Genomic DNA, 23,838 nt, shown 5'->3' on the forward strand with positions numbered 1-23,838 from the left:
AGAATAACCAGAAAATCCTAAATTACTATATCTTTACCATAGAATTCCACTAATTTATCAAGCATAGTAACTAAGCTGTATTTCAGTCTAACAGAATATGAAATTTTGAGCACACTAAAGACACAACCTACCACCTTGAAATCTTGGTTCAAAAGAAAGACATGAGAAAACCACTAGGGGACATTCTGAGCTTCTGATTGGTTATTCATGTCATATATAGAAGTAAGTGTATATAATGGAGCATTTCCGAAAATGGAAAGAGATGACCAAGGTGCCACTGTGTTTGACTTATTACATGAGCAATATCCTAACAAATATAAAAGATAAGAGGTTCTTATTTTATATTCTAGCTTATCAGTATTGGTAATTTGAGTTCATAATTCTTACAAAACTATAGACTTTGTATTTTGATATCAAAACATCTAATTTGAACCAGGGCTGCATTCACCATACCACATGACACACAAAAATCGATGTTTAATTGTGTTTTTTAATATTTACTTTTAAATTAAGAAATTGAGTAATGTATAATACTAAAATTTGAATTATATCTACAGTTTGATACCAAATTAATTGACCTAAATTCATGAAATAGTAGTTCAATAAAATTTTGAATGTGAGTCAATAAACGTGATGACATGGCTTTTCACCCATGACCTGTCTGGAAGTGGTTAATTCCCAGCCATAGTGACTGGTGGTCGACATTACCCTTGAGGCTGTGCAGCTGATTGTGTGACGTCTACTCGTACTCTCATTTGTACATTCTGACAGATGTCAGATTCTTGCTCATGTTGTTTTCTAAGAACATTGTGTAGCTATGGCATAAAAAAGTATAAGCCAGGATTAGAACAATTCCTGTCCTCCAAATTTGAAATAACTTTAATATTTAGCAGCAGTGTTTAAAATCTTAAAAAAGTTAAATTTAAAATTAAGTAATAAGCAATTTATATTTAGTAATGTCAACTTAATTTTAATTACATGAATGGTAGCCACAGATTACTCACCTCTAATCTTTAGGTGAAAGGCGGAAGACTTTCAAAACATCATCCTCTACACTTATGTCTGTACAACAGGCAGTTACCATCCATTCTACAAAGTTTTATCATGAATACTCTGCCTAAACAATCTCCCAGAGAATAAATATTGTATTTCCACTATAAGAAGGAAAAAATCAAGGGTCATCAGTGATACCCACCCAGTCTGTAAAGGGTTACTTTATCTGTGTCTCCAGGTGTGAACACTGAAATGTTTGTTTTTTTATGTTTTCATACATATGTAAATAAAATATGTTGTCTTATGATTTTACCACAACAGGAATTTAGTAATGCTCTGAAAAATTCAAGAATTAAACTTAAAAGCAGTACAAAGTATAGAGGATATGATAACAGTCTGTAAGATTTGTTAATAGAAGGTTGCTTACAACAAGGACTAATATTTCAGGTACTGGGATATAGAGCTGGGTGATTAGTGGTATTTGCTAATTGATTAATGGACAGGCTTACTAATCAATTACATTTGATTAATTAATTAGTACAACAATCTCTCTACAACCCATGCAAACAAAAAAAGAAAAAAGCCAAAACAGTTATGTGCTTTCTGTCTTAACTTTTTTAACTACTGCATTATTCTAATGGGATTTTAATCTTTGTATATTTTCTTTTGCATTGTTTTTTTGTTTTTTTCAAAGTACTTACTGAGTTATCCTTGATTTCATATGACTGACCTCTTTTGAAGGTAGCCATTTGCACAATTGTGAGAAAAAAAATTATTTTATCAAAAAAAAATAAAAAATTTTCACATGAGTTTTATGGCCGTTTCCCACTTGGCAGATGAATTGTTGATATCGACTGAATACCAACATTTGATCATCATTGATCAAATATGCTTTAAGGGTAATAATGTTTTTATTTAAAATATAACAATAATAATTACAAATAATTAGGTAGAAAGTTAAATTTATTTATATACATTGTTTGAAATAATGTTTTTATTTAAAACATAACAATAGTAATTACAAATAATTAAGTAGGAAGTTAAATGTATTTATATACATTGTTTGAATAGGATAAACATGAAAATTTTAATAAAAATTTGAGTCATCACAGTATTTTGCAATCACCTGTTATACTCTCAAAACAGTAAACTTACCTGATTTGGTCAATTGTGATTATTCCAAAGCAGTACTACCTCCTACAACCCAAAACTATCTCCACCTTCATTTGCCCTCTAAGCATTGCTAAAATATCCAATAGCATACCAGTCTTTTATAACCTTTAATTTTGTGCAGGTAGCTCCCTCTACCTTTCCAGCATAATCCTCACTTTCTCGATTGGCATTCTAGTGTAGAGATGTGTGTTTTTAACTGGTTTTCTATGTGACTACAAAATTTTGATTGTGCTTGATCACAAATTTATATCACTTTCAACTTCAAGTTACGATTTCTATTGTTTCTACTCATTTGTGTTAGATATATTTCTGTTTTCTGAATTCTGCTTCGTTCTTATGAATTTGAGATTTAATATGGCGGATAATATAATTTCTGCCATAATTAGACAATGGTTCTAACACTCGTCCCCAGATCTCGGAGTCAACAATATCTATGGGTAAGCACAGGCTCTAGTTTGCAGGGAGTTCATGTCTTATGTTCGGATGACAATTTTTCCTTTCGTATTATGTTTTTTATGAAGAGGGTTATAACTTCTGTGTAGAAATTTGCTTTCTATGGCCCTTTCCACCTATTACTGTGCCTTCATGTAATTTGCTGCATTATGTTTTGTTCTTTTTCCCAGGATATCTGTGGTACATTTTTCAGAGTGTATTTCTCACTCCTTGTAGGTATACCCATGTTCAGTGAGTTTATGTGAGCTTCTGTGGATAATTTAGGTATTTCATATCTTCTCTACTCATTCTTGGGTAAATTGATTTTAAACTTCTTTTGCCATCTAGGTTACATTAGTTTAAATTTACATTTGGAGTTTGATTATTCCTTTGTTTTTGTTTAAATGTTTACTTATTTTCACTGTTAATATTATTTAGTTTGTGAGTTCCTTATTCTTTACTACTAGTCTCATCACATTGGAGATTAGGTTTGAGTCAAACTTTTATTCTCATGTTCTTCAGAGTAGGTTTTATTTTTGTATCTTTTTGTCTTATAGACTTGCATGTTTGATATTTCAGTGTTGTTTCTCTTCAAAGTTCTTTTGGGACCCATGGACCCCTCAACTAGATCCACGCCTGTTTATACAGCATTAAAGAATACAGTTATTAATTTCTGGACTCCTTAAGCCCTTCCTCCTGATCTGTGCCTGCTTAAATATTGTTAAATAATACAGATATACAATTGTAAATTAGAAACATAACACTGTTTCAAAAACAGTAAATGTACACTTTATTTAATGCTTGAGTAGCCAGAGAATTGGTGGTGGGTGTAACCAGCCAGTTTCCTTCCTTCTAGTTAGCAGCTCAAAATTATTGACAGTGGTAGATAGTCTTAGTAGCTTTGCAATAAAAAAAGTCATGACTAGGAAATTTTGTGGCAATAGAACTCAAACCCGAGACACTCAAAACATGAAGGTCCCCCCACATGTTTGTTTATAGTTAAGCACAAAGCTACACAGTGGGCTATCTGTGCTGTTTCCACCATTGGTATCAAAACCCAGTTTTTAAGTTATAAGCCTTCACACCACTGAGCCACTGGGGGAGGGAGGGGCATTATGTAACTTTTAACTGACAACAAACAGATGTAATGGCAACATGCATTGGATATTTGAAATAATCAAAAGCCAAAATTTTGATTTGTTGATTATTTTTGTGACATGAATCCAATAATTATAATTTTGATTCATTGATTAGTTTATGGAACATTAACTGATTTAATTGCTGTTCATAGGTAATGGATTATATTACCTATCTCTGCTTGGATTATATATCAAATAAAATGATTGTAACTCTGTATACAGGCTCAGTCAGATTGTATGACTTTGTAACTGTTCTGTGTGTATCTTCACAAAATTTAGCAAGCTTTTAGTAAACATGACAAGTTTGTTGTACACAAGAAAATCAGTTTTTTAATACAGTATTTTTCTTAAAGATTTGTCTGTAAATTTATGAAGCCTTTACTGAGTAAGTTTGAGTGAAAGGTGATTTTCATAACTTCAAGAACTTCCTTAATGAATATCAAAAGCTTGTTTTTTGGACAAACTTTATATCTCTTACTTTCTCAAACACAATACTAAGTGTCGTGAAATCATCGATGTGCAGTAAAATGTAAAGTTTAAAAATATGAAATATAATTGTTGTTAAAACATTTTCTTCTTTGAATACAGAAAATAAAAGGTTCAAATTTTATATTCTTGCTGGTAATTACATAGAGATTGTGTTTCTAATTGGTTGAACACTGTAGAAGCTGTGTTATTCAAGGTGTAAAATATGAAGGGAAGCATTCAGAATGTAGATACATAGTGACACTTTCAAATGAAGATTAAGAATTTTTTTAAATACTTCCTTTTAAAATTAAGACATAGATAATATAAAAAATTCTATTATAAACTACATCTTGATGTCAAGTTTATTGACATACATTGATAATAAAAGTGTTCAATTAAATTTTGAATGTACCTCTGAAAAGGATGTGACATGCACACTTTGACCTATTTATATGCATAGGGTTAAAATCCATCCTTTTTGAATCCTGTGACTTACAAATGACACTTGTGTTATTGTTTTATGTATAAATAATAATACTATAGATCTGGCCTTAAAAGGTACAAAAATACAGAGCCAAGTAAGGTTATTTGTTGTAATTCTAGAGTCAATTATTATTACTGATCAAGAGTTACATGTAGTTAAATGTTGAACATAGTACAACATTCAACTATTTGCAATTCCAGTTATCTTTTGTGGGCATTTTGGTAACTATATTTCTTTTGTTCAATTTCAGTGACAGTGATAGTGGTTCTGTCCAGGAGATTCAAGAAAACAGCTCTGCGCTAGACAGTGGGCCAGAAGTAGTTAGTGTTAAGAAACACAAGAAGAAGCATAAACACAAACATAAACACAAGCATACTTCTTCACGTAAGGAAAAGAAAAGTGGTCATAAACATAAACACAAACGTCATCATCCAGAATGTCACGAGAATGATGTGGTTGTACGAAGGCAAAGTTCTAGTCCAGCAGTTGAGGAAAATTTGCGTGTTAATCATATGGACTTAGAAGAACTAGAAAGACAAAAAAGATTATTGGAAGCCAAACTTGCTAAAGTTGCTGATGAAGAAGTATATGCAAAAAAATCACTTGTTCCTGATTTTTATGGAAGTTCTGATGAAGAAGAGGTTAAACAGGTAAAAGTTGAAGGAAATAAAAATCAACAAAAAAATATGCACGTGCCAGAACAACATATTCGTCAGAGAGAGAAAGATTCTCGTCAGCATCGTCTGAAGGAAAAATCACCCGAATCTAGAGATAAACATAGTTTAAATCACATGGTTAGTACAGAAGAAAAGAGGTTTAAAGATTCTTCATTAGGTAGGATTGAGAAAAGACATTCAGAGTCATCTAAGAGCTATCAAGACAAGCGTGAAAGACATGTTTCTGACCATAGCCACCGTGACAGGTCACCTAGACATAGAAGTAGATCACCAGTGTAAGTACATATACACATTATATCACTGTTCCTCTTTTGAATAACATTGCATATTTTAAGTTTTATCACCTCACTGAAGGTCTTTTATCAGACTTCTGTAGAGTCTGTTGAAGTAGTCAATGTTGAACTATTCACGTGAAAAACTGTGAATAGTGAAGTGTTACTTGAAGAAAGTTTCATTATAATTTATGCTTAGTTAAACATATGATCAATTCCTATGTGAAAAAATTATTACTCAAAAGAATATTGCTTCAAGTTGTTTTTGCTACATTTCAAAATGTTTAGGTTATAAATAGTAGTATTTAAAACATTTTGTTCTGGGAATGAAACTGTATACCTCGTTAAGTGTTAAGATTTTATTTGGCATTTAAAAAAAATGGTGTCTGATTATGTTTTTTAAATGCTGACAAATTGTATTTTTCACTAGAGGTTAGAATGTAAACATCAAAGAACTGCCTTCTAGACAAAAAATTTAGACACATTTGGAAATTGAAATATTAACCTAAGTAGATTAAGCAAATGATATAAAGTAAAAGTGAGCATTTGTACTTGCTGTAGCACAAAGAACTTTTTTCTTCATTGAATTGGTGTAGGTATTTTTTGGCTAGATGTGTCTCCACCGACCACCTTAAAATGTTATAGTATAAATATGCTTATATCTGACTATGAGCTAACTACTATAAACATTAAAATTTAATAGGGACAAGGCATAGACTTTATCAGCAGCCATTTACTTGTGACTGTTATTTATGTTCATATGTAAGATATATACATGTTTTCCATAACAATGCCTGTTTCTGCTGAATTTGTATAATGTGTTGTCAATTAAGAACTTATTCTTTGTCTTTTTTTGATATTTTTAAAAAGATTGGTAAAATTTTTTAACAGCAGTCATATTTGAACAATTCTGTTAAGTTTAAATATTTCTGACAAAATTTTATCACGTAATGTGTAGATAACATGAGCTAGTCATTCTCATGCATCAGTGTACTTTTTAATTAGTGTGTTTTTGAGCCTGACTTATTTTTATTCAGTAAGAGTGTGCTATAAGTCTTATTTTGGGAACTGTAGGATTGTTAAAAGAGAAGCAGCACTCTCATCAAGAAATAGATCTCCAAGATTCTCCAATTCTGACAGAAGACGATCTCGGTCACCTAGAAGGCACAAGTCACCCCTTCGCCAACCTCCAAGGCGTAGCAGAAGTCCTGCATTTCAGCAAACACGAAATAGCAGAAGTCCTGCATTTCAGCAAAGAAAACGTAGCAAGAGTCCATCATACCAACAAGCACGGCGTAGTAGAAGTCCAGTATACCCACTAAAAAGACGTAGCAGAACTCCAGTATACCAGAAAGGAAGACGTAGCAAAAGCCCAGTGTATCAGTCGAGACGACGTAGCAGAAGTCCAGCCTATGAGCCATCAAGACACAGTAGAACACCCACAAAATTGAGAGCTAAAACACCAGAAAGACACCACAGTCCAAAACAGCGAAATTTTCAAAGAAGCCGAAGCCCATATAATTCAAGAAATAGAAGTCCTTTGCGCAACACTGGCAGATTATCAGCTCAGGAGTATAGGAGCAATAGAAGAGAAAGACCTAAAAATAGGTAAGTTTTGATTGGCACAGTAGATTTTAAAATATCTAGGTTCTACCAGAAGCATTCCCTGATAAAATACTATTAAGTTAAAACTTTGTAACATTCAGTGTTTTTCTGAAATTAGATGGGAGTTCAACCCCCCTTCATGACATTCATCATGTCATCCTGTATCACTGTGTCAAGTTTGGTGTTGATTGAACAAGAAATGTGGAAATGTATAAGGAACATATACACACACATATTGACATTTATTTATGTAGATTTTATGAAATTAACTTTTCACAATGTAGTTTGTTTTCCTTAGCTCTTTTATCATTTTTATGATAGTCATTATGACATAGTTCTAATTTTTTTCATTAATTACCTTTTGTCACTTTAAGTTTATTTGAAGTTTTGTGTAGTTTAAATTTGTTAGGAGTTTGACATTCCAAGGAAATTTTTTTGTTATACAAGTTTGTGAAACTCATCAGTATTGCCTTTCATTTTGCATAATCAACTTGTAAGAAAGCAGAATTGAAATTTTTGAAACTAGTTTAATTCTATAATTTTTACAATATCTTAGTCATACTATAACGTAAAGTAATGTTTCAGGAATTTTATATTAATTTTTCTATCCAGCGGAGAAGATCGACGTACAGATAGCTCTCGTAACAGGGAAAAGAAACGTCAACGGGGTGAAACAGAAAAGGAGAAAGAAGACAAGAGGGGAACTCGTAATGAAGTTGAAGAGTCCTCATCTGAAGAAGAGTATGTGTTCCCTGTATTAAAAAAAGAATATATATTTATATATATATATGCATACATATTAGGGGTGATTTTATTGCTAGTGAGATGGAGACATATACTCGGATCTGTGGTGGATCTCCTGGGGGCTCTGAGGCAGCAAATTAGGGGAATCCTTGACATTCTAGAGAGAATTTCGATTTGCTTTTTCTTCCACCTTCTTTTAGTCTGTTGGTTTTTCAGTTCCCCTGTGGGACAGTAGTGAGTTTGTGGAGTCATAGTGCTGAGGTTCAATTGCCTCTGGTGGGTACGGTGGATGCTCCTACATTGCTTTGCTCTAAACAAACAAAGTTACCTCACAAAATGTTGTTCCAATCAGTGGTAATCAACACAGTCTTTAAAGGAAAAAGAAAATTTACTTCAAGGTTTATTTTTCGTAATTGCTGACCTACAGACATCCCCGGTCATGGTGATTTGCGCTGTTTGTCCACAGACCACTTTCTCATTCTCTCTACATCCTCAGACCAGTTCATCTTACCCAAGATACTGTCAGACAGGAAAGGGGTTAAAGTCCTTTTCATCTATTCATTATTTCTCACTTCTTTGTTCAATAAGATTTCAATCATGATCATGTTCAGTGAGGGCCTTGAAGGTTTTGTTGCCTCCTCTAATGCCATTAAAGATGCTAGATAATGACTTTTCTTCTGAGCTGTCTTTGAAGGCAAGGATTCTTCAAGTCACATCTAATCATATTTGTCATGTTTTTATATCCTTAGTGGCCCAGTCATATTGCCCAGTGGAGTTCATTGTGAAAAAATGGATCTCCCCAATACCTTTATCTTAACATTATTTGCCTGATCTGGCAGTCTCTTGATCTGAGAGTTTTTGCCTACCCCCCTAAGCACAGTTCTTTCATGTCCTCCCCATAATTCCGGGAGCAAGTAGAATGTACCTTGCTCATAAGATTGAGGAGTGGGAATGAATGCTCATAATTCCAGACCAGATGAGTTCTGTTTCCTTAGGTTGAGTAAGGCATACACGATCCTGTCGTTATGAGCCTGGGGCATTGCCTTTCAGGCTTTTTCAGGTGGAGGAGAAGGTTTCTCCACTTTGGTGGTGTTTACTTCCCATTGTGATTCCAGTGGCTTGGAATGCATCACTCTATGGCTACAGGTTGAGATCCACTCATAAGTATGTATAGGTATAACGTTGCGGTCCAATTGCCCTAGCCACCAACGTGTAATATAGGGACCAAGACCCCTTAATTCCAACCCCAAGAAGTGGAATCTCGGCTATCTTTTTAGGGCTGGCCTATAGTGATGATCATTCATATACAATTCCACCCACAATACAGGAATTAAGTTCAGGATGAAGAGCACACCTTTTCTGCATGTAGTGCAGCTCTCTCGATAGGGTGCCAATCTTCTATTGACACACCCATGTTCTGTGTGGACACTTCTCAACCTTGTAAATGTGGGATTCTAGCTATAAATGGGAATGGAGGTATGTATGTATGGAAAGTTAACATTTTCCTAAATTGAAAAATGTATTTCCAATAATACTTACCTCTGATGACACTCTCCTGCCCTTCCTCCCCACTAAGAGATTGTGTTAGAGACTGGGATGGAGTCAGTCTCAAAAAAGTGACAACATTATCTGAATGAGGTGCTTATATACAATATCAGGATTGAGGGTGCATTGATGTAGGTAGGGAGTGTCATGAGACAAATATCACAAGGACAATTAAGTGGGGTGTAAAAGACTGGAGCAAGCAAGAAAAAATCAGACCAATGCTTAGATGGGCAAAGGAAGAAACCTTGGCAGTCAATTAATAACTATAACTGAGAGAATGTTAACTGGCTTTACAGTGGCACTTACTTTCTCTTAGACAACAACAACAGCTATACTTATTATACTGGACAGCTTTGTGTAAACAACAAATCCAGTTACCAACTTGCACTGGACACATTATCATTCATTATGAGTATATATTTAATTTCCTCTGAGTTTCCTTATCTAACCTAGTAAGGTTTCAATTTTTATGTTTTATTTACTTTTATAACAACAAACAATCAAGAAACTTAGTACTTACATCTGAAATTTTGTCTTTTTCAAGCTTTTGCACTCATATGATAGAACTCAACATCAAAGATTAGCCCTAACATTTAGTAATGATAATGTGGTCTTAGAAAGCATTATTAATTTAAAAAAATCAAATATGCAATTTAGAATATGAATTATTGTCATTTGTATAAAATAGTGTGTCCTTGAACTAATTTATTTGGCTTTCTAGCTAAGCTAGAAATGGTTTAAATAATTTCCATATCTGGTAAAGCAGAGCTCCAACAGTGGCAAATAAAAAAAAAGCAATGCCAAAATGTTCAAATCTGCTTATACCAAGAACTTGAGGCTCCACAAATGTCAGTAAATTGAAATCTATGTTTTTATTGGTTACTATTTATAATGCAGTAGCAAATGTCAGAGAGAATTTACAACAATTTTTGTAAGTGGGATGCTTCGTGAGGGGAATGGCATGTGGCCTTCACTTTATTGCTTATATCTCCATTAAGCAAAAAGCTTTGTTGCCACAACTTAACAGTGTAGTGCAGAAATATGTGTAGAATAAGTGTGAAATTTCATGGAAAGATAGGTTGCTCTTTTCAACTGTATAGGTCAATGTTGGATTTGGGATTCCTAAGACATTGTTTATACTGTTTTTTGTTGTTGTTGTTGTTTTTAATGTGATTGTTTTTAAGTATTGTTGGTAGCTGACCATGATTTGTGTGTAGGAAACATAATATTAAAAATAAAAAAATAACTTAGTCATTTCTTTTTAGCCTAGTAATTAAAAAGTTAGAGTGCTTGTCAAATTTATTGTTAATTTCAGTTTTTGTTCTAAAGAAAGGTTTATAACAACCAAACTCTATTTGCTAGTTTTGAGTGTTGACTACTAACTTTGTTAGATAGAGTAGTAAAATGTTCTTCTACAGTTAAGATTCATTATTTTGTGCACAGAATTGATGATATAGATATTGAAGAGGAGGAAGAAGATGAGGAAGCTGTTATTCAGCGTCGTCGTCAACAAAGACAAGAACTTTTAAAAGCAAGTTATTCCTTTGCTCATGTTTAGCTATGTTAATAATACAGTTTACCATCAATAAGAAGAACAATAATGAAATATATCTTAAACTTTACCAACTCTTTGTTGTTAAGATTGGCTATTATGAAGTAGAGCCAAGATTTCACTTGTAATTGATGTGTTTCTTAAAGGATATATGTATCTCTTCTGAAGATTTATTTCTAATTCCACAAATACCCAAAAGTTCCCTTATTCTTGTTATAATAGTTTATCTTAAAAACTGTACTAATCATTACATAAAATGTTAAGTATAGATGGATGTTCCAATAGGAGTATTACAAGTAATATTTCAGTTTTCAAGAAATATTAAAGTTTGAGACAGCTTTATTAATTTCTGTTACTTATGTTTTTGGTATCGAGTCATTAAGAAATACATTTGCTATTGGCACTTGATATGTTGTGTAAATTTGTTGCATGGGTATGTGTAAAGTTTTGGGGATATTATTGACCAATGAAAACTGAGATGCTCCTTCTACTAGCTCATTTGGTGTTTTTATAAACTTGGATTTTAGAAAATAAAAGGAAGAACTTAGTTATATATCTTTTGAGTGGTTAAATCATAATTAAATGAAATTTGTTAAATTTTGTTTAGCGTCTTGGTGTAAATCAAGCTGTTAGCAGTGAGGTTTCATCACCTTTACAGTCCGTCCAGTCTGAAGCTAGTGGAGTTGATAGTCCAGATTCTACTGGTATAGCTGAACAGGTGAGATAAACAAATTTACTGTATGTGCTTTGTACATTACATTATATAAAGTAATATGTTATATAAATGCTTGCTTATAATCAGTGTTATTTGTTAGTTGCTTTATTTTTAATTGCTATTCAAAAACTGTGTGTAGACAATCTTTCTTAGAAAAACAAGTTTTAATGTGAGTAACATTATCATTAAATTCTGGTCAATGCAGTCTACCTACATAGATCAGAACTAAAACTTAATTCATTAATTAATATAACTCATTTAATATATCTTTCTAATTAAGTGTGTGCAACGTACTAAAACAAAGAACTTACAGTGAGTTAAATGTATTGATTAATCAGTATGGTACCTTACTGTTAGAGATAATTACATCTCATATGATTTTGCTTAACTCTTCCAACACAGGGTCGGTCATTTTGACTGAGTCACATGGTATTTTGTACTTTTTTAAAGTTGATATAAATTTAATACTTATAGCTCTATATATATATTGGGTATATCTTCACGAAATTTGTCAGTCTTTCAGTTAATATTACAAGTCTTTCACATGCAAAAAGTCATATGTCTTAGTGAAGTATTTCTAATAAAATAAAGTTTTGTCCATGAATATATTGAGTATTTGTTTTGAATAATCCATGTGCAAGGTAATTTTCATGTTAAAATTAAAAATACTTTTTGTCATCTAAAAAATCTCAAATCTCCTTTGTGTAATCTCAAAAACCTGCTAAATGCATTTCAACCATTTTTTTTTTTACTAAATCCTTATAGTTATTATGTTATTTTCTCTACCCTATCCCAAAATGAGATCGGTCCATTTGATCAACCTCGTAACCACCAAAACAAAAATAAAAAAAACCTAAATTAACCTTCTTTCTAGAAAGACTTCAAATTGTAACCTGAAACTACATTCGTTTATCCTAAGTAGTTCTTAGTTCATAACATTATACATCTATTTATAATTAAATTTTATTGTTTTATTGTCTCTTTTTATTGCTCTTTGAACTGTGTCTAACTGCTATCCCTGCCATTATAAGTTGTAAATCACTCGGGGAATGTGCAGCTCATGTTATGCTATCGAATTACATTACCCATGAGCTGCTCAAGTGCATGCCTCGTGAACCATTTTAATTATGTTATTATTATTACTTATTTTACCTAATCTACTCTTAAATAACTTAAAAAGAGATGTACTTTTAATTTTAGTTACTTTTATAATAATAAATAAAGAATAAATATGAGAAATAAAGTTCTTACCCAATCTTTTTTTTACTTGCCCCTCGATAGTCGAGGAGAGTTAAGCCTGATTATTTTTAGTGGTTATGGTAGAGTACTTAACAATTTTTATTTAATTAAGTAATATACCAAAGAATTTAGACTAATAACATGCAAAAAGTAGACAAATTCACTTACTTCTAAAAATTTTCCTGGCTTTCTAACTATGTGACAAAAGCTGTTACAAATTCATCCAAACTAGTCGTTAAGTTTCCCATGGGAACGATGTTGCTAGTTCGAGTGAAATTGAGTTATCTGTTCAGAACACAACATTATACAATACTCCATTTGATAGATGAAAACCTTGACCTTCTACTGGTTATAGGTAGTATATAATGAAACGTAAGAGAGAACTAACAACGAATTGTAGAAGAGAGAATGTGACAATTTGGTGTGTGGCAGGAGGGGTCTTGGTCTGATTTTCTGTTCAATAGCTCTATAACCAAACAAAATTGAAGGCTATAAAACTAATGGTCTGTTTGAGTAGTAATGATTTTATAGAGAGAATTTTACATTTAATTTTGTACATTTTCAAGGGATGATGGATAAAATAGAGATGATGACATGCTAAGATAAAATGTGTCACGTGTGTCGCAATAGTGGAAATTCTGGATTTTTTTATATATTTCCTTGTAGAATTAAGAACTTAAGACTTATATACTATTAAAATATGGATTATTAGCTAAGATTTTATGCTATTCTAATTGATATAACATAAACAAATAGTAGTATAAAAACTTTGAATGTAAGACACTAAAACTGTGTCATGTGCAGTAAAGTACACCTGGGTCGAATTATAACAAAATTTTATTAATGCCCCCAACCAAATGCATGATACAGAATCTTATTCTAAGAATTGCTTGTTGTATAACCTAATATGTCAAACTATTTATAATTAAACTTCCCCAGTTCTAAAAACTGCTACATTATACATAAGTTTGTAAAATAGGAATTCCAATTTAGAAGTGGGAAGAAAAATATTTTTATTATTTAATTGGAACAGATTAATATGTACTCCATCAGAGGCAGACTGGTAAATCTAAACAAGTTATACTGACATTAGCTGGTTATCTATTAAAGGTGATGGTAAATTTAGACGAGTTTTCTGGTAAATGTTGGGTTTTTTTTGTGCTTTTAATATCTTTCTCAAATATAACAGAAAAAATTCAGTTTTATTCATCATAACATAATAGGGTTTAATATGCTGTAATAATTTTTAAATATGCAAATTAGCAAGTCACTTGACAACCATAGACAATAGAATGTCATGGTGAAATGACATCTATTAGAATTACATTTTGACATTGTTTGGCATTTTCTAAGTAGTGTGATGGCTCTGAAAATGGATCAATTTTGTGAAGGGTATGTAACAGCCATTTTCAATGCAAAATATTCACACATTCAGATCATAAAGATCTGTTCAGATTGTGGATTTAAAATATCAAAGAAACAAAAGAATATGGATTAATCTGGGGAACCAGGACTATGTTCAAAGAGACCTGCAGAAACTCACACTCAAGCTATGGTAAGTAAAATGTGGCATTGTGTAATCGGTGAGAATCCACAAATACAAAAGTTGATGGCAGAAGCTATCCACTTGCCCAGGCAACAGTACACAATATAATCAAGAATGATCTCCATCTGGACTTGAGGCCTACAGGATATGGGCTTACCAAGGACAGATAAGTAAGGAGGATGTGCTTTTGACATGACAGCCTTAAAACAAATCCTTTTTCAGTTGAAATTATGCTTCAGGGATATTGTTAAGATGCTTGATTGTTAGGTAGAGCATGACTGAATTTGGTGAACATGGACTGTAATACTGTGGTGAGGTCTAAAATTGTTTTAATATACTCAATCCTGTGTAGAAGTTGAATATTTAAACAATGAAAGTTTACTTTTGTTGTAACATATTAAGGTCATGTAAAATAAATACTTAGTATTTAAGCATGTGCAAGTTGTTTTGTCAGGGTAGGGTGTACACTTTTTTCTGCTTTGTCAATATAGTGACATTGATACTACTCAATATTCATGTACAGTTGTCTTAGGACTTAGATTAACTCTCTCACTACAGGCTTCTTGGACCAACCTCATAACCATTTTGCTTGTTATAGTTTTCATACTATAACTTGTAATACAGTATGCAAAATTTAGCAGATTATCAGTAAAGATTATAAGGATTTCGTACACAAAATATCAGATTTTTTTATTAGGTTTAAAATTTTTTAAATAATGATTTGTGTGTGCCTTTTTTCTTTTTGAATGTTGGCTATCCAACAGGCAAAGTAATTTTGATCTGAAGATTATAAATACTTTTATACATCAGAAATTGTCAAATTTCACATGAGAAATCTCTGGAACCTCTAGATAATTATCAACCTTTATTTTAGAAAAGCCTTTGTATTTTCTCTGTTATTTTCACTACTATATCTCTGCATGGCATTGGTCGATTTGACCAACCTCGTAATCATCATAAAAATTCAGGAAATATAAATTATGCTTTTGTTGTTCTGTAATAACTACAGATTATAACAAGAAAACACAAATGTTTAGCCTAATAGCTGAAATCTCACAATTTCAGTTGTGTCTGACTAACATTGCAGAAGTTCCAATTATGTGACACACATGCACTCATGTTACCATATCCAATTGTTATATAACTGGCTTTTACAAAGTGTCCTTGGCTTTGTTCTAGTGGACCACGATTTTGTAAAGTACAATCATATTTCAGTTATAATACATTACATATGTGTATAAATATTATTACTACTTACAAGATAAGTTCTTAAATTTCTGTTATTTTTCTTAAACTATAGAACAGTAAATAAAGAAATATAGGAAACTGATCTCTGCTACTGGCAGAGTTTTTACTTACTTGCCATAAGTTGTTAAGCCTTGTTAACTTTTGCACATGGAGGATGTGAAAAAAATAATTTTTTTAGGTTTTATATATATATATATACGTGCATTTTGAAATAACAAAAAATCATAAATTAGCTCTTCAATACCACAGAATTCCACTATAATTTATCAGGCTTAGTAATTAAACTGTATTTGGGTCTAAAAAATATATGATATTTCAAACAACATTTTCACTTTCCCCTTCCTTCTGAGGTAACACACAAAAGAAGTAATCTTGTGAACTTTCCAAATCCAAGAGCCTGAGAAAACCACGTGGGGTAAATTTTGAGCTTTTGATTAGTTATAAAGCTACGAGAGAATGAAGCGGGTGTATGTAAGGAAGTATTTCTAAAAATGGAAGAAGTGGGCAGAACCACTTTGTTGATTTGCTAAATATGGTGATATCTCGGCAAATAGAAAAAATAGTAGGTTTTTATTTTATATTCTAGCTTGTCAATATCAGTAATTTGAGTTTTTAATTCGTAAGAAACTATAGACTTTGTATTTGTATATCTCAAACTTCTAATTTGAACCAAAGCTGCATTTGACATAGCAAATGAAACACACAAATTGATATTTAGGAATTCTTTTTATATATTTACTTTTCAATTAAGAAATTAGTTAATGTATAATACTAAAATTTTAATTATAATCTACAATTTGATATAAAACTTATTGATATGCATTCATAAAATAGTAGTTCAATTAAATTTTAAATGTAAGTCTACAAACATTATGACATGGTCTTTGACACCCCTGACCATAGGAAGACCCGTAGTGTGAGGGTTAAGCATGATACTAGGATCTCAGTGAGTTCTATCTCTGAAAGGCCCATGAATACATATAGCTCTTTAACTAACTTCCATGACCATAATATATAGTTGGTTAGTACATAAGGCTCATCAAAAGTTAAGTTTTTATTGACTACAACCTACAAAAGTTTTTCATCACCCTAGAATTTTAGGGATGTGATATAATTGATTAAAAATTAAATGAATATATTTAGATCATTTATTTAGCTCTTTCTCACTACAGGCTTGGTTGAATTGGCTGAGTTTGTGACTCCAAATTGACCTTTATAGTTTCCATACTATAACTTCTAATATGTTTTGTGTATCTTCAAGAACTTTTGCAAACTTTCAATAATCACCAAGAGTCATTTGTAGACAAAAAATCAGAATCTTTGAAGTATTTTTACTAAAACTTTCTCCATGATTATATGGAGTCAAAGTGTTGACTGACCCGAGTACAAAGTGATTTTCCTGTCAAGATTAAAAATACTTTTCTTCATCTGAAAAATCTCAAATTTCATTTGCATAATCTCCAAAACCTCATAAATATTTATAAAACATTCTTTTCAGTAAAACTTTATATGTTATGTTTAACTAATATTTGCACCATATTACTTATAAATCCAATCCTGAAAATAAGCAGCCAGATATGGACAATGTCTGACTTAAAAATTGTGTTTGTCCGGAACAACTCTGTTGGTACTGGAGACTGTCTGGCATGGCAATTGTAGCCAATATTTCAATTTGCAGTGTTATTTCCAAATATTTGGCTGGTGAATTTGACCAGTAAGATATGAAAATAAAATCAAATGGATACAGTATAATCAGCAGTCAAAAGTTCCCAAGCAACTCTGATAAAGTTCTCAAACAATTGATGAACATGTACTCAAGCTAGATGGCCTTAATGAAACTTTCAAGAAAACCCTGAATATGAGGTTGTTTATTTCTGCTCCTGTTCTTACACTGCTCTTTACAATGTCTTCCCACGTTATTGATTTCTCTGTTTGAAATGCTAACTTAAAATACTCTGACAATTTGGCAATACATATAAACACTGAAAAAATTCAGCCCAGGATTCTGTTATCAATAAAAACATTTTTACTTTTATATAGTTTTGATACTATAACTTTTGATACAGTGTCTGTATCTTTACAAAATTTGTCAGACTTTTATTACACATTACAATTATTTTGTTCATAAAAAATCAGTTTTTTTAATGAAGTATTTTTACTAAATTTGTCTGTGAATATATGAAGTATTTGTTTTAAATAATCCATGTACAAAGTGATTTTCATATTAAGTTTGAAAATACTTTTTTCCATCTCAAAAATCTCAGATTTGATGTGTATATTCTCTAAAACCACCTAAATACATTTCAAATGTTTGTTTTGACTAAAACTTTATAATTTATCTGTTATTTTCTCTACCCTAACTCTATACAACATTGGTCATTTGACCGACCTCGTAACCACCAGAAAAAATTGAAATATATCTAAATTACCCTTTTTTTCTTTCTGGAATGACTTCAAATTGTAATATGAAACTACACTCGTTTATCCTAGGTAGATTTAAACGTATAACAGTATACATCTATTTATGAATATATTTTATTGTCTTATTTCTATTTGAACTGTGTCTAACTACTATTTGTGCCATTATAAGTTGTAAATCACTTGGGGAACATGGAGGTCACATTACGTTACCCATGAGCTGTTTGTATGCATGCCTTGTGAAACATTTTTATTATTTTATTTATTTTACCTAATCTAACCTTAACTAACCTAAAGAGATCCATATTTTTACATTTGTGATACTTTTATAATAATAAATAAAGAATAAACATGAAATAAATTACTTACCTGAATATTTTTTCTTGCTGTCAATTGTCGATAACACTTAACCCTACTTTTTTTATAGTAATGGCAGTAATGCATTTAATAATTTTTATTTAATTAAATAATGCACCAAAGAACATAGACTAATGACATGCAAAAAGTAGAAAATTTTCCCTAACTCTCGCAATTTTTATGGCTTTCTCACTATGTGACAAGAGCCGTTACAAATTCATCCAAGCTAGTTGTTATCTATCCCATGGGAACAAAGTTTGTACTAATAGTGAAATTGATAATTCTTCATTGAGAAAACAGCATTATACAATACATTATTTGATAGATGAAAACCTTGGCTTTCTATTGGTTATAGATAATATAGAATTAAACATATGTGAGAACTATTAACAAATCATGAAAGAGAGGATGTGACAGGTGGGTGTGGGAGTCTATTTTTATATTTGACAGCTCTGTAACCAAACAAGATTGAAGGACATAAAAATTATGGTTTGTCTGAGCAATGATGATTTATAGTGAGTAATTTACATTTAATTTCATACTTATTGGAGGGGTGGCGGATAAAATATAGAAGAGAAGATGCATAGAGAAAATGTGTCACACTGGGAGAAATTCAGGATTTTTTAAAATATTGTTGTATAAAATTAAAAACTGAAAACTTATATCCTATTAAAATGTGGATTATTAGATAAAATTCTATGCTATACTAATTGGAATAACGTTAACAAAAAGTAGATTAAATTTGAATGTATGTCACTAAAACCTTGTGAAAGTTGATTCCAGGTGAGATAAGGCTAATCCATTTACTTAGAATCACAGGAGAAGGTCCTATACTTAGTTCCTTTGATGTGATCCCAGTAATTAAGTTGTGGACTGAAAGAAAAGTTAGGAGACCCAATCAAAAGAAAAGGAAGAAATACAAACATCACAAACAAAGATAAAAAAAAATATATCATAAAGATAATTACAATGTGCTTACTCTAATGTAAATGACCAGTTATCATGTTTTGAGGCTGAGGTGCAGTCAGAGAGTAACAATGATGCACATTGGTGTATTAAAAATGTCCTTTTTAGTTATACTGATTCAGAGACAGGAGTACTTTTTGGCTTTTAAACTTTATAGGTCACTCCAATTTACTGTTTGTGTTTTATAGGCATTTTTAATATTATTATTTACAGGTTTTATGAACATTATGAGAATAAAACAAGAGAAATAATTAATTTTATCACATGTCTTCCTTGACTGTTTACAGTAGCATAATCATACATATTAAAATGCATATGACAATCACTGTCTGTGTCAGCCAGTGGATACAGCAAGCACTGAAGAAAACGTTATTTTCAGGCTTGTAAATTACTTGGCAAATGTGTAGCTCATGTAACCCTATCGAGTTACATAATGCACAAACAACTCATGAGTTGATTGCTAGTATACCTTGTGAAAAATCTGACATAAAAAGTTTCTACTTTTACATTTTAGTTACTTTTATAATAATAAATAAATAATACAAAACAAGAAATAAAGTATCTTTAACTGGTTCTTCATCATCTTTTTTTTGCTGTTGACTGTCAATAACACTTAACCCACTTTTTTATACTGATGGTACTACTGCACTAAATTTGTTTTTATTTAATTAAATAATGCATCAAAAAACACTGAATAATAACCTTTAAAAAACTGACAGTGTCCCATAACTATCACAGTTTTTCTGGCTTTCTAACTATGCAACAAGAGCTATTAAAAATTTAACTAATCTCGTCTATGTATTTACCTTGGGAATAAAGTTTGAACTGGAACAAAATAGAAAATTCTCTGTACAGAAAACAATGTAGTATATTATGCTATTTGATAGATTGAAACCTTGGCTTTCTATTGGTTATAACATCAAATATTAAACATCTCTGTAAATAAATATGATTGAAAGATATAAAAAATATTCCTTGTATTAGTGATGACTACATTATAATGAGTAATCTACATTAAACTTTGTACTTCTTTGAAGGGTGGTAAATAAATTAGAGAAGAGGAGATGTCTAGAGAAAGAAAATGTCACAATTCTCATACTAGGGGAATTGAGGATTTTGTTTAAAGTGTCTTATAAAATTAAGAATGGAAAACTTTTATAATGTTAAAATATGGATTATTAGATGCATTTTTATGCCAAATTTATTTGTATATAATGATAAGAAAGTAGTTTAGCTAAATTTTCAATGTAACTCAGTAAAACCCTATTACATGCGCACAAGAAGATGCCCACAGTGAAAGTGTTAATTAGAGAAACTGCAAATTGATTTTGCAAAAGTATCAAATGCCATATTAGTTTTAATTAGTATTTGCAGTACATCCCTTGGTTTTTAAGACTTCCTTAATTCTTTCGGGCATGAACATGATGAGGCACCAAAGGGTTAAGCTATTCTTTAGATTCCTCCATGCACTCTTTATACATGGTTTCAGTTCATTTTAGTGAGCAGTGCTGGCTTTTGAATGTTCAGATCTGGGGCAGCTTTACAGCTTCTTGTCTTATAGTTCTGGAAGATTCTAGATACTTTGCTTTGACTTTCATAACTGTCTGACAACTGCTAAAAGCTTTCATATGATGTGCAATCATAGGTGAGTGTGTTTTCAAGTGGATATGGGCCTTTTCCATGTTTGCTATGATGTGACAAATTCATTGTAAATATCATGCTTATATAACTTAAAACTACTCAATACCACTTCTAATTGTCACCATTTTTCTACATGTAATTGAATTGCATGTGTCAAGATTCTTGAAGTTTTTAAAAATTGTGTATTTTTATGTCAGATTTCAAAATTTTTGTCAGTTTTAGTTTAAGTATACGGAAACTGGCAAAGCACCGTTACTCAATACATTGATGTAACATTATTCAGCAGGTTTCATTTGACTTTATGAATCAAAATTATAGGGCAGTGTAAAATGTTTGGCCATATCTGTACATTTCATCTTATCTGTCCCCCACTGGGACAGTGGTAAATCTACAGATTTACAATGCTAAAATCAGGGGTTTGATTCTCTTTGGACACAGCAGATAGTTTGATGTGGCTTTGCTATAAGAAAAACACACATTATCTTACCTTGTTCACATTTTGTAAGTGCATTTAGAAAACTTGAGTGTAAGTAAATACCAGCTTAAAATATAAATATTTTGTAAATTGTCAGTGATCTGACTGATTTATGTACCCACAGTTGGACTGGAAATCAAGAAGCTACTTACTATGGAAATGAAACTTAATTCAACAGGGGATTCTATAGTTCATACAAAAACTTTGCGAGATAAGGGAAAGAAACAAACTAAAGGTTAAGAATGAAAAGTATTCTGGTATTATGTGTGGCAAGTTATAACAGTAAGCCCCTTGATTCGAGCAGGTCACCTCCAAATCTGGTGGTAAGTGTAAGCTGTCATAACTCCTATTAAGAAAAGTGTTAGAGGTAATAGATGTACTTAGTACAAGCTCCTTTTTGTTAACATAAATCAGTGTGAAAGATACAATGAATCAGAATTATATGGTTTTGTACTTGTTACAAATGTTTCTCAATAACAAATGAAATCAGATAAATTTGGTCCATAAATTATTCTTGTTGATATAATAAATTTAGTTTACTTCCTGTATGAATTTCCCTTGTAGATTGTGGCTAAATTTGATGCAGAACAGTCAGTTGACTTTGAAGAAACTGTTAAAGCTAAGAGAGAAATCATGGGTCTAGATGAGAATTCTGTGGATTCGGGAGAAGCAAAGAAGACATCAATGGATATGTTTACAGATTCAGATATGTTTGCTGAAAACTATAATGTAAGTATGAAATGTATTTTAGTTTATAATGTAACTGTGCATTTGAAATCTCAGAGAATATGGACAAACATTTCGTTGTATTGTGAAAATTGTTACATTTAGACTTATTTTGCTGTACTTTAGGTTCGGAAAAAAATACTTCTAATCTTTGATACAATATGAAAAATTTTTAAAAACAGCCTTATATCACTCTGAATAAAATTGTCAGTTGTTTTAATTGCTTAAAATGAGGATCAGGACACTATACATTCTTAAAGCTCACTGGGGAAGCTCAAAGTCACTTAGTCAGTCACTGAACAAACACTTGAGTACTTGATTTTCAGTAAATGTTTCACATAATCAGAGGGCTGAGATTTATATAAATATTCCATATTTATATTGAGGGTGGGCAGAAGATGCTATAATTATCCCAGACTAATTGGTGTCTGAGGATCATTCATATATTCTACATTCACATAAAGCTTAGAATACTTAAAATATTTGAGGCGTACTATATTTTAAGAGTAATTCAGATAAATATTTGCGGTTCACATGAGGATATATTTGTTATTCTAGGCTTATTTTGAGGAATATGAGGACACTTTTAATATTTTTTTTAGGGTAGTTAAAGCTCACTTCAACTTAGGATGCTTCAGTTATTTAGTATTTCTTGAGTGTAAGAATATTACAAACATTCATCATTCACTGGGATGAGAGTGCTTCAAGTACACAAGATTTACTGCAGCCTTAGAGTTTATTATACATTCATGGTTCATTTAAATATACCTCATTTTTTTCAAGGTGTATTGAAATCTAAGAAAGTTAATGTTTAAGATTCACTGGAAAGTTGGAGGTACATCAGTTATTCAAGATCTAGGAGGCTAAGGATGAGGTTTCAGAATTTAGCTGTCAATGATTTAAATATTAAGCAGGAACTGAAAGTACTTGAGTATTTAAGATTTTATTCAGATTCTGATGCTGCTTCAAGTAGACAGAGTTCATCTGGAGATTGAGGTTTAATTCTCAGACAAAACATATTCATATTTTCGACTTAAGAATAACTGAAAACTACTTCATAGTTTAAAAAAAAAGATAACTGTAGTGAATTCATTTATTTACAGTAAAATGAAAAATTGAAAAGTATGAAATGAAATACATTTTTTTTTCTATAATGACTGCAAACTGTAAAAGACAAATTTAATTGTTTATCCTAAACGTTTTAAGTTTTTAACCTTTTGAAATGTGTTTTTTAGTGTTATTGTTTAATTATTATACTTTGAACTGTCTTTTGTACTGTGGCAACCAATATATTACCAGGAAGAAGTGCAGAAAATTTAGGGTAAACAGAGTTTCAAGTTACATCATGTGACATTAAACCTGAAATGTTAGATGCTTTCCACAAGCAATTGATCATGAGAAATTTTTTATATAGTTTTTCTTT

At 31.4% G+C, this 23,838-nt stretch overlaps 1 protein-coding gene across 2 annotated transcripts in view; it reads left to right on the forward strand.

Moving 5' to 3' along the window:
• LOC106459870 (serine/threonine-protein kinase PRP4 homolog) overlaps positions 1 to 23,838 on the forward strand; it is a 96,013-nt gene that overhangs the window by 16,377 nt on the left and 55,798 nt on the right. For both annotated transcript variants that reach the window (XM_022386430.1, XM_013919543.2), the window contains exons 2-7: positions 4,940 to 5,641; positions 6,713 to 7,246; positions 7,856 to 7,984; positions 10,976 to 11,063; positions 11,692 to 11,802; positions 22,254 to 22,418. In XM_022386430.1, coding sequence (XP_022242138.1) covers positions 4,940 to 5,641; positions 6,713 to 7,246; positions 7,856 to 7,984; positions 10,976 to 11,063; positions 11,692 to 11,802; positions 22,254 to 22,418 — 1,729 coding nt within the window. The remainder of the gene's footprint in view (positions 1 to 4,939; positions 5,642 to 6,712; positions 7,247 to 7,855; positions 7,985 to 10,975; positions 11,064 to 11,691; positions 11,803 to 22,253; positions 22,419 to 23,838) is intronic.

The sequence above is a fragment of the Limulus polyphemus genome, unplaced genomic scaffold, assembly GCF_000517525.1.
Source record: "Limulus polyphemus unplaced genomic scaffold, Limulus_polyphemus-2.1.2 Scaffold671, whole genome shotgun sequence".
In the NCBI taxonomy this organism is placed as follows: Eukaryota; Metazoa; Arthropoda; class Merostomata; order Xiphosura; family Limulidae; genus Limulus; species Limulus polyphemus.